At 38.0% G+C, this 12,470-nt stretch overlaps 1 protein-coding gene across 5 annotated transcripts in view; it reads left to right on the top strand.

Annotated features, from left to right (window-relative positions):
* The window catches only part of RAB4A (RAB4A, member RAS oncogene family), a 50,904-nt gene extending 38,636 nt beyond the window's left edge, over positions 1-12,268 (top strand). For all 5 annotated transcript variants that reach the window (XM_025448451.3, XM_025448449.3, XM_035715542.2 and 2 more), the window contains 3 exons: positions 800-895; positions 5,816-5,952; positions 10,552-12,268. In XM_025448451.3, the coding sequence (XP_025304236.1) occupies positions 800-895; positions 5,816-5,931 (212 nt within the window). In that variant the 3' untranslated portion in view covers positions 5,932-5,952; positions 10,552-12,268. The remainder of the gene's footprint in view (positions 1-799; positions 896-5,815; positions 5,953-10,551) is intronic.
* Positions 12,269-12,470: the final 202 nt, after the last annotated feature.

The raw sequence follows: 12,470 nt of genomic DNA, 5'->3' as shown, positions 1-12,470 counted from the left end.
TACTTACATTAAATTTAAGTTATTTGATTATATGCCTTTGAAAATTCTCTGAATTTTCATATGGAATACCAGAGGATGACACATAAAATTAATGGTTGCTTATAGATAACAGAATGATCGGAATTCAGACATTTTAAACAATTTTAATTTTTAGAACCAGTCAAGAACTAAAATATCCTAGTATCAATTTTCAGTTGGACTCTAGGACTACCAGATTATATTCTTACAAATTGACTGGTTTTATGCTAGGAAAATAAGCATGTGACAAAAACATAAGCCACTATGAATTTGTAAAGAAGCCATTTAGAAATACAGAAGCAAGGAGAGTCAGCCTTTCTGCTGGGTTATTAAGTACAGTGGTAGATAAGGAAAGTATTAATTCATAGAGGACCTCTTCACCATCAGAATGACAACCTGCAGTGTAGTCCCTCTCCTAAAATGATAAACTTGTCAGTTGTATTTGTGGTGACATGAAGAGTGGAAAATATTCATCTTGGATCGACAGCTGAGCTGCTTCAGGCAGCCTGCTTCCTTACCAGGATTTAATACCAGTACTTCCTTCCAATAGACTTAAGTGCCAGCACAAGATACCCATCACTTTTTAGAAAGGCTGAGAATTCTCCTAACAGTTAAAAAAATATACTGACATTTATTGATTCTGTATTTACAGAAATATGTGGTTTTTAAGTAATAAATTCCATTTTGCCTGCTATTTGAAGAGAATACTAAACAGGCTGTCAGTACTTCAGTTGTGATTATCTTCAACATGCCTTCACATTTTATTTGATGTCACTTTTAGAACTGATGTTTTTGGAAACAAGTGCACTAACGGGGGAGAATGTGGAAGAGGCCTTTGTACAATGTGCAAGAAAAATACTTAACAAAATTGAATCAGGTAAAAGGCTTTCCATTAATAAACTTTTCTTCAGCATATTTTACTCTCTAGCTAAGTATCACTTTTTAATTTTTTAGGAGTGATTTGGTCAAAGAGCATTTCTCTCTTCACCTGCCAACCTAAAATGGTCACTTATGGTTTTGAAGGTCTTATCTACATGGCAGAGGTGAAAGCCCACCCCTCCATGAGCCACTGGTGAAAGGATGGACAGACAGGGTTTCAGGGAGGGTATGCTTTTAGAACCATGGCCTTTCATGGATCCATCGCTTAGAGGAGGATGATTGGATCTTTGTCCACTCTCTGTCAGCAGCTTGCTAGCCCTGCTGGGCCAGTGGTTCTGTGGCCTGATGGGGACCTGCCTGTGTGACGTTAAGGAAATTATGGGTACATATGTGATGCTGGTACTTACAGCTTGGGCATCATGAAGAAATTATTTCTGAAGCCAGCTGAGCATGCCTCAGTAATAACCTGTCTTGTTATTATATTTGTTGCTTCAGTAAAAATAAATTTAAAATAACCCTAATCTAGACAGCTGACAGTACTATATAATTGTCATTTATTAAAGTTGAGTCTTCTTTAAATATTACCAAAATTATATGTGGACATTAACTTTGTTGTTGTTTAAAGGTATTTATTTATTTATTTACTTACTTACTTGCTTAATTATTTGAGATATACATTTATTTATTTACTTATTTGAGAGAGAGATAACAAGAGTAAGCACGAGCAGAGGGAAAGCAGGCTAGATCCCAGGACCCTGATCCCAGGACCCTGAGATCATGACGTGAGCTGATGGCAGATGCCACTGAGCCACCCAAGCTCCCTGGACATTCACTTTTTAATTGATGCACTTAAATATCTGAATATCTGTTCTTGTCAGGTGCTGGGATACAAAAATGATTTAATTGTAACCCTTGCCCTCAAGAAACTGTCTTTCATGGGAGACATCAAAAGATAATTATAATACGGTGTGGTAGATACAGTAATTGAGGGATCCCTGGGTGGCACAGTGGTTTAGCGCCTGCCTTTGGCCCAGGGTGCAACCCTGGAGACCAGGGATCGAGTCCCACGTTGGGCTCCCTGCATGGAGCCTGCTTCTCCCTCTGCCTGTGTCTCTGCCTCTCTCTCTCTCTCTGTGTCTATCATGAATAAATAAATAAATCTTAAAAAAAAAAGATACAGTAATTGAGGGGGTCATTGGATCCTGGGTGACACAGAGAAGGGGAACCTGCCCAGCCAGGTCACAGAGGTAGTGTCAGGCAGAGTTCCAAGAGGAGGTGACAGCTGAACTCATCTTTGACAGTGTAAGGAAGAGTGAGCTGGCTGAGGGAGTGAGGAGGAGAGGGTAGTCCTCCAGAGGGGGGGATAGCATGATTTGAGGCTGGCAGAAAATGACTGGAAAATTGAAATCACTAGAACAGAGAGACTACGGTGAGGGATGGCCGATGAGAAGGTTGGAGAGAAGCAGAAGCCAGGCTAGTGATCCTCATCAAGGATCTGGAACTTTATCTTGTGGGTTACTGAGTCTTAACCCTGGCTGTACACTAGAGTCTCCTGGGATGTATGAAAATTCAGATCCCAGCCCCCACCTCTCAAGATGCTGATTAATTGGGCTGAAGTATGGTCTAGGCATCAGCATTTCTAAAAGCCCTCTTCTGGGGGTTTAGCACCTGCCTGTGGCCCAGGGCATGATCCTGGAGTCCCCGGATCGAGTCCCATGTCGGGTTCCCTGCTTGGAGCCTGCTTCTCCCTCTGCCTGTGTCTCTGCCTCTCTCCGTGTGTGTCTCTCCTGAATAAATAAATAAAATCTTTAAAAATAAATAAATAAATAAATAATAAAAGCCCTCTTCTGTGACTGATTTTACTGTTAATCCAAGACTGAGAACCACTGCTGTAGAGGGCAGAAAGCTATTCAAGGATGGTAAGCAGTGACTGATATAGTCAGGTTGGAACTTGAGATAAATCATGTATGTTGGTGGCCATGTTGAAGACAGATTGAAAGAACCAAGACTGGAGACCAGGATGGCAATTAAGGCGTTTTTTAATAATCCAAGTAAAAGACTGATTAGAGCTTTAAGGAGGATGTGAATTAGAGATGAAAAGATACAGATAAGTCTAAGAAATATTTTGGTAGTAGCATCATATAACTCATATGCTAAATAGTAGGGCAGAGCAGTTGGTTTTGAGATGGGAAGTGGTAAGGAGGTGGGGTCAGGAAGGCATGAGGAACCATGGGTAGCTAGATGTCACACTAGGGTAATTCGGTAAAGAAATGTCATTGAACCAGAGGATAAGTAGGTTCAAGGGAATATGGATGTTTCTGTTTTGGATGTGTTCCCTTTGCAGTACCACTGGCACAAGCCCATGGAATTATTTCCTAAGCTCTGGGGAGAAGTCTGGACTGGTGGAACACATTGGGAGCCATCAGGATATAGGAGTAGTTGAAACTATGGAAGAAATATGATAATCTGAGAGCAGGTAAAAGTGAGAAAAACAGTGATCAAAGTGGAATCTTGGAGACAGAGTGAGAAGAAGAGGAACCTACAAAAGAGAAAGAGAAGGAAATTATTAGAGATGTATGGAAAGAGCCAGGGGAAAGTGGGCATCATTTCAGCCAAAATGATGAGTCAAAGACTTGTTCACTATCAGCGCAATAGAGAACAGTCTCCTCAGCTAAGAACTACGCTAAAAAAAATACCCACTGGGGTGGGTAAATAGGAAGTCATTGGGTGTCTTTATCAAGAACAGCTCCAGTAGGGCAGCCCCGGTGGCTCAGTGGTTTAGCGCCGCCTTCAGCCCAGGGTGTGATCCTGGAGACCCCAGATCGAGTCCCACATCAGGCTCCCTGCATGGAGCCTGCTTCTCCCTCTGCCTCTGCCTGTATCTGTGCCTCTCTCTCTCTGTGTGTCTCTCATAAATAAATAAAATATTTAAAAAAAAAAAACAGCTCCAGTAGAATTATGAAAATAGAAGGCAGCAAGTGAGGAATGAAAAGGAGGTGAGAAAGCAGAGTTGAGTGTTGACTCCTCTCTTGAGAAGGAAAGTGCTGGTAGTGTAGGGTATAAAGGGTTAATTTAAAGAGGTTTTGGTGGGGCACCTGGGTGGCTCAGTGGTTGAGTGTCTGCCTTTGGTTCAGATCCTCAGATTATAATCCTCAGGGTCCTCTGATCCAGTCTCACATCGGGCTCCCCAGGGGGAGCCTGCTTCTCCCTCTACCTATGTCTCTGCCTCTCTCTCTCTGTCTGTTATGAATAAATAAATAAAATCCTAAAAAAAATAAAGACGTTTTGGTGATGGAAGAAATGTTAGCATGTATGAATGCTGAGAGATAAAACAAGGTGGAAGGGGAAGGAGAAGAGGGTGGAGAGGAGATCACAGAGACACTAGGGTGCTGGGTGAGGTGCAGGGAGAGAGGGTTAGGAACCCAGATGGAAAACAGAGACAGTTCATCCTGGATTTTATTGGTCTGAAAACAAAAAAAAATTTTTTTACTAAATTTGGTACAAAATTGTTATTAATTTTTATGCTTATTATTAATCTTGGCATGAAGTTTTATTTAATTACCTTGCTACCTTAATATTGCATCCATGGATATAGTACATATAAATTGACTCATAATGAAACTTGCAAGATATATTTCTTTTGAGATGATCAAAATCATAATTACATCTAAGTTAAGTTGAAGTATTTCAGCAGTACTTTAAATTTTCTGAATAAGCTGCACATTCATATGATTCAAAAACCATTATTTCCTCTTTTTTTTTTTAAAGATTTATTTATTAAAGAGAGAGAGAATGAGAGAGTGTGTATGCATGTGAGCAAAGGAAAAGGCAGAGAGAGAGGGAAAAGGAGAGAAGCAGACTGCTCACTGAGAGTGGAGCCCGATGCGGGGGTCAGTCTCACCACCCTGAGATCATGACCTGAGCCAAAAATCAAGAGTCAGTCGGTTAACCAACTGGGCCACCCAGGCACCCCTCCTCCTCTCATTTTTTTGCACAAAAGTTAGCATGCTATAAATTCTACTGTACCTTGCTTTTATACCTACTGGGTCTACAGATCATTACACATCAACATATAGAGACTTCCATATACATATGTATACATATGTACATACATATACATGTGTACATTTGTATAGTTAATATTCAGTTATTTATATTGCCATAATTTATTTAACCAGTCTATGTGTGAAGTGTATGTACAGGATAAGTTACCAAAAGTGGAATTGCTAGGTTAAAGAACATAAGCATTTAGAATTTAGGTAAAGGCTGTCAAATTCCTTCTATTTTGGTTGTAGCAATTTATAATCCCACTATAATGAATAAAAGGGGTTATTTCACTGAAGCCATGCCCACAGGGTATCATACCAGTCTGAGTAGGTAGGAAATGGTGTCTTTGTAGTTTAATTTTATTAATTTATCTTTGTATACATAATATATTCATATAATCCCAAATTAAAAAAATATAAAAGCAGATATAGTAAAAGTCTCCCTCCATTACCTATCTCCTGGCCCCAACCCATCTAAAACTCCTTTTTGAAGTCAACTGTTATTCTCACTTTTTTATGTCTCCTTCCAAAGATGTTCTTATGCCCATATAAGAAAACCTATGTATATATTTTTTCCTCTTTATTCAAAACATTTTTTATACACATGTACCACACTTTGCTTTTTTCACTTAATATATTTTTGGGATCACAGAAACATAAAAACTTTTTTAAGGGGAATCCCTGAGTGGCTGCGGTTTAGCGCCTGTCAGCCGGCGTGATCCTAGAGCCCTGGGATCGAGTCCCACATCAGGCTCCCTGCATGGAGCCTGCTTCTCCCTCTGCCTGTGTCTCTGCCTCTCTTTCTCTCTATGTCTTTCATGAATAAATTAATAAAATCTTTAAATATATATATATATTTGCTTGGTCCTCAGGTGAGCTGGACCCAGAAAGAATGGGCTCTGGTATTCAGTATGGAGATGCTGCCTTGAGACAGTTACGGTCACCACGTCGTGCACAGGCCCCAAGTGCTCAGGAATGTGGTTGTTAGAAGCAGGATGAGAGTATACAGGTAGGTGCTCTTATCATAGCATCTTTGCTGGCTCTCTTACCCTAAACTATGTTCATTACTCAGTATTTCTACACATGCTTAATGTAAAGCTGTTAGTGCTTTTTGTAGCTACATTATGAAACCCAGAGGTGATTGTATAATTAAAAGTCAGATATTTTCAACAACAGTGGAATACCCATTCTTCTCAAGCTCACATGGAACATTCACCAAGATATACCACATTCTGGGCTATAAAACACACTTTAACAAATTTAAAAGAATAGAAATCATACAATGTCTTCTCTTAGACCACAATGGAATTAAACTAGAAGTCAGTAACAGAAAGATAACTGGAAAATCCAAAATATGTGGAAGTTAAACAACATCCTATAAATAAGTCATGGGTCAAAGAAGAAATCTCAAGAGGAACTTAAAAACATTTTGAACTAAATGAAAATCAAAACACAACATACCAAAATGTGGGGGGATGCCCCACATTCTCGGTGCTTAGAGGACAATGTATAATGTTGAATGCATACTTAGAAAAGAAGAAAGCGGGGAACCCTGGGTGGCTCAGCAGTTTAGCGCCTGCCTTTGGCCCAGGGCGTGATCCTGGAGTCCCGGGGTCGAGTCCCACGTCGGGCTCCCTGCATGGAGCCTGCCTCTTCCTTTGCCTGTGTCTCTGCCTTTCTCCTCTCTGTGTGTCTCATGAATGAATAAATAAAATCTTTAAAAAAAAAAAAAAGAAGAAGAAGAAGAAAGCTCTAAAATCAGTTATCTAAGTGTCCATCATACGCTATTATAAAAAGAAGAGCAAATTAAATTCAAAGTAGGCAGAAGAAAAAACAAAAAATACAGCAGAAATTAATGAAATTAAAACCAGAAAATCAACAGAGAAAAATCAATAAAATCAAAGCTGATATTTTGAAAAGATCAATAAAACCAATAAGCCTGTAACCAGGCTAATTAAGAAAAAGGGGAAACATAAATTACTATTATCAGAAATGAAAGAAGGTACATCACTGTAGATCCTACGGACTTTAAAAGATTAATAAAGGAACACTATGAATAATTCTATGCCCCCAAATTTAATAACATAGATGAGAAACAGACAAATTCTTTGAAAGACATGATTTGCCAAAATTCAAGAAAAAATAGACAATTTGAAGAGGTCTACATCTATTAAAGAAATTGAACCAATAATTAACAATCTTCCAAAACAAAGTACTGGGCCCACATGGGTTCCCTGGTGAATTCTACCAAACATCTAAGGAAGAAATTACACCATTTCTCTACAATCTCTTTCACAGGAGAGAAGCAGATTGAATTCTTCCTACCTCATTCTATGAAGCCAGCATTACCCTAATTCCAAAACCAGACAAAGACATTGCAAGAAAACTACAGACCAATATCTCATGAATATAGATGCAAAAATCCTCAATAAAATACTAGCAAATCAAATCCAGCAATGTACAAAAAGAATTATAAACCACTTTCAAGTGGGATTTATCCCAGGTTTGCAAGGCTAGTTCAACATTCCAAAATCAGTTAGTGTAATCCATCACAGCAATGGGCTAAAGAAGAAAAATCATATGGTTCTATCAAGAGAAAAACCATTTGACAAAATCCAACACCCATTCATGATGAAAATTCTCAGTAAACTAGGACTAGAGGGGAATTTCCTCAGCTTGGTAAAGATCATCTACAGAAAACTACCACTAACATCTTCAGACTTGAAGCTTTCTTGCTAATAGAAGAAGTGGGGTGAGGATATCCCCTCTCACCACCCCTTTTCAATATCATACTGGAAGTTCTAGCTAATGCAGTAAGATAAGAAAAGGAAATAAAAGGTATACAGATAGGGAAGGAAGAAATTAACTGTCTTTGTTCACAGTCGGCATGGTTCTCTACGTAGAAAGTCTCAAAGAATCCACAAACTCCTCCCTAAGCAATCATACAGCAAGATTATATATAGCAGGATATAGGTTGGTATACAAAGTCAATCACTTTTCTATATACCAGCAATGAACAAGTGCAGTTTGAAATTAAAAACACAATACTGTTTACATTGGCATTCAAAAAAATTTTAGGGGGCAGCCCCGGTGGCGCAGCGGTTTAGCGCCGCCTGCAGCCTAGGGTGTGATCCTGGAGACTCTGGATCAAGTCCCATGTCAGGCTCTCTGCATCGTGCCTGCTTCTCCCTCTGGCTGTGTCTCTGCCTCTCTCTCTCTCTCTCTCTGTGTCTCTATGAATAAATAAATTAAAAATCTTTAAAAAAAATTTAGGTATAATTCTGACAAAATTGTACAAGATCTATATGAGGAAAACCAAACTGATTCTAAAGTTTATATGGAGTGGCAAAAGGATTGAAGGATTGAAGAAGAACAGGATTGAAGAAGAACAAAATTGGAGGACTGTGGCTGCTGGACTTCCAAGACACCATATAGCTATGGTAGTCAAGACAGTTTGGTAGAGACAAACGAAGAAACAAATATATCAGTAGAACAGAATAGAGAGCCCAGAAATACATTCATAAATATAGTCAACTGATCTTTGCATAAGGAGCAGAGATGAGGCAATGGAGCAAAGATAGTCCTTTCAACAAAAGGTGCTAGAACAACTGTGCAATCCGCATTAAAAAAAAAAATCTAGACACATACCTTATACCCTTCATAAATATTAACTCAAAATGGATCATAGACCCAGATGTAAAACCTAGATGACCTTGGGTATAATGATACAACATGGAAGGCACAATCCACTAAAAACATAATTGATAAGCTAGACTCCATTATAAAACTTCTGCTCGAGGAAAGACAACAAGATAGAGAAGACAAGCCACAAAATGGGAGAAAATATTTCTAAAAGATACCAAATGAAGGGTTGTTATTCAACTATATAAAGAACCCTTAAAATTTAACAATAAGAAAATAACTCAATTTAAAAATGGGCCAAAGACTATAACAGACACCTCACCAAAGAAGGCATACTAACTATAGATGGCAGTAAGTATGTGAAAAGATACTCCACATCGTATGTTGACAGGAAAATCCAAATTAAAGCAACAATGAGGTACCACTACAACATACTTATTAGAATAGGCACAATACAAGACACTGACAACACCAAATGTGAGCAAGAATGTGGAGCAGTAGGAACTGTCATTGATTGCTGGTGGGAATGCAAAAATGGTACAGCCACTTTGGAAGACAGTGTGGCAGCTTCTTACAAAACTAAACATGCTCTGTAAATATGATCCAGCAGTCTCACTCCTTGGTATTTATCCAAGGGAGTTGGAAACAAAAGTCTGGGTGCCTGGCTGGCTGGTAGAACGTGTGCCTCTTACTCTCAGGGTCATGAGTTCAAGCCCCACATTGGGCATGGAGTCTATGCAAAAAGAAAAAAAAGAAAACATAAAAATCTGCACATGGATGTTTATAGCAGCTTTATTCATAATTGCTCAAAATTGGAAGCAAGTAAGATGGCCTTTAGCAAATGGATAACAAAACTGTACATCCAAGCAATGGATTATTCGGTGCTGAAAAGATATGAGCTATCAAGCCATGAAAAAGCAGAGAGGAATTGAACTTTCAATGCATATTACTAAATGAATGATGCCAATCTGAAGAAAAGGCGATATGCTGTATGATTCCAACAATATGACACTCTGGAAAGGCAAAACGAGGACAATAAAAAAAAGAAACCCCCTGGTGGTCAGGGGTTGGGGATGGGAAGGATGAATAGGCAGAGCATGGAGGATATTTGGGGCAGTGAAAGTACTCTATAATACCATAATGGTGGATATATGTCATTATATATTTGTCCAATGTATGGCATCAGGAGTGAACCACGATGTAAATAACAGTCTTTGGGTAATGATGGTGATGTGTCATTGTAGCTTCATCAGATGTACCTCTCTGGTCCCAGGTGTTGATAATGGGGGAGGCTCTGCATGTGTGAAGGCAGGAGCATATGGCAAATCTAGGGACTTTTCCCTCACCTGTGCTATGAACCTAAAATTGCTCAAAAAAATAAAAATAAAATCTTAATAAGAAAAAAGTCTTAAAGCAACATCACAAAGAGTTTGGGCTATTAAGCCAACATAAGAATTTAAACAGAATAAACATATAATTTGAATAAGAAGAAGGCAAGAGGAGGAAAGGAGTAAAGAACAGATCAAATAGGAAATGGTAGATTAAACCGATTAAAAAAGATGTTCTGCTTGAAAGAATTTAAACTTTATAGGAAATCCTTGGGTTCTTGGGTTCTTGGTCAGAAAGAGAGAAGAGTGGTAGGTGATGAGAGTAATTGGGTTAGAGATTTTTCTGCTTTTTATCCATAAGGAGACTTTTTTGTGGTAAATTGAAGTCTAAATATGTCTGTTGCTAAAATAGAAGGCTTATTTATAAAATTTGCAAATGGAGAGTTTACCTTTCTAAAGCTTTTGTTTTTTTCATTTACCACAGTGGACTTTTTTATGTACCTACCACATTATCTAACAGGGGTAGGTAAGTTTAAGTAAAGTTGGAAGATACATTCACTAAGTCCCTATGGAACTTTGAGCTGTATTTGTACATTTATAGTTCTGCATATTTCTAAATTGTTCTTAATATTTTTTAGGTGTTCATACAGTGGTATTTGGGACAATTGTTGGAGCTTGAAGAAGAAGTTTTTTTACCACCATCTTTTTCTACTTTATACAGAAGTAGATATTTGTGTGAAGAAAAATAATTTGGGGTGTTACACAAGCTAGTAGATGTGGCACAGCAAATCATATAACAATAAATCTCGTTAAATGGACAGTACCATTAGATGTATACATGTATGTAAAAATTTTCTGTTCCATATTTCCCTTTCACTTTTGGTTTAAATCCTGACTGTGTGCTGTATATATACTCTTGCTCAATACGTCTCCACAGCATGGTATCTGATGTAGGATATGATAGAATGTTGCTCTAAATGCAGTCTAAAATTTTATTTTTTTTAATCATATGAACTGAAATCTGTTAATGGTGAGGTGTACTTTGATCATCATGTCAGGTATATTGCACAGTTGGTTATATTTATGACCTGATATTCAAAGACTGGCATTGATGGCCAGTGCAGTGCTTATTTAATTCCGTCTACCACAGTCCACACAGTGTTTACATAATCCACCCTTGAAATACTAGATCAGTAGTTACTCGTGTATGGAAATAAAATGAAAAGTAAAGCTTTTCCATGAACTTTACACTGTCCAGCACTCTGTTGATTTTAAAGTATCTTCACCCAGACCAATTCAGGAAACATAGCCTGAGTACCTGCTGTGTTTTAGGCACTGTGATCAGCACCAAGGATTCTGTTATCTTTACCCAAACTTACTACTAAGGAATTGATTCTGCTTTCAGCTGTCTGTAAATGCAATGAACCGTGTAATTTGGAGCTGCTCACCTGTTGCTGGTTTGCTGCTCTATCTGGTCTCCCTGTTGGAAAACTTGTTTGTTACTGTGCTTTTCCTGGGATTCAGTGTATGATGTCATTGCTTCTTTTTTAAGTCTTTTATTATGTTTTCATTTTAAGGAAGCCCACTAAATGAAGTTAATATTAAAGGAATACCACTCATTAAGAAATTTCTGTATAGCTTTCGCTGAATACTTAAATGCCTTACTACAGTTATCAAGTTGACATGTTTTTAATTCACCTAAGGTATATTGAAGTATAATATATATTGTATTACAAAGACTTGTTCTAATATTTTAAAATGTTGATGCAAAAAACATGTAATAGAACTTTTCTTTAAAGTTGAAATACAGTATTATTTAAGGCTAAATGGTTAAAAAGCATTCTTCACCATCTGTATGTTCTTTCACTGTGACTTTTAGCTGCAGACTGATTGGTAGATTTCATTGCCTTTCAGTTAGAAGCTGCCCACTGCTTTCGTTGTTTTAGTTATCAACAGAGCACAGTGGCGCTACAAACTCTGGAAAGTGACTTGGATAAAAATATCAGTATGTATCTGTTTTAGGTATTTTTAATTTTGCTTTTTTTAATGCTTTGGATATCTTCTTTTGAAAAGTCAGAATATGAAGGAAATACTCAGACTGAACTACTTCTTGGACCTCACTGGAAGAACGTTCGATTCAATGTCTCATTTATGGTAGTTTTGCAGACTGCTCATTTTTGAACAGCTTTTTGCATGGGATAGAAGCATGTCTATTCTACCACAGTGGATTATTCAAAAGCAAGAATTTTTAAAATAAGATGTTAAGTTGGTTTATAAATGAGCCTATTAATTAAACCACAGGTACTGCATATAATTCCACATCTTTTGACCAATAAAAGTTGCTGGAGAACCAAACTATGGTGGTTCTTAATAAAGGCCTTTAGGAGAAATGAAGGAGGATAATTTAGTATTGGTCAGTGGAGTGTTTTCCAACACCCTCAACCAATTCTCTGAGTCTCTAGAGATGCTAGCGAGGTGGCCTACAATTCAATTCTGACATTTTCTACCTGGAGATAGTATCAGATTCCGCAGGTTACAGGCTTTGTCTGCCCTGCCC

The sequence above is a fragment of the Canis lupus genome, chromosome 4, assembly GCF_003254725.2.
Source record: "Canis lupus dingo isolate Sandy chromosome 4, ASM325472v2, whole genome shotgun sequence".
NCBI lineage: Eukaryota > Metazoa > Chordata > Mammalia > Carnivora > Canidae > Canis > Canis lupus.
The sequence above is the reverse complement of the archived record's forward strand: the minus strand, read 5'-3'. Positions and strand labels throughout refer to the sequence as shown.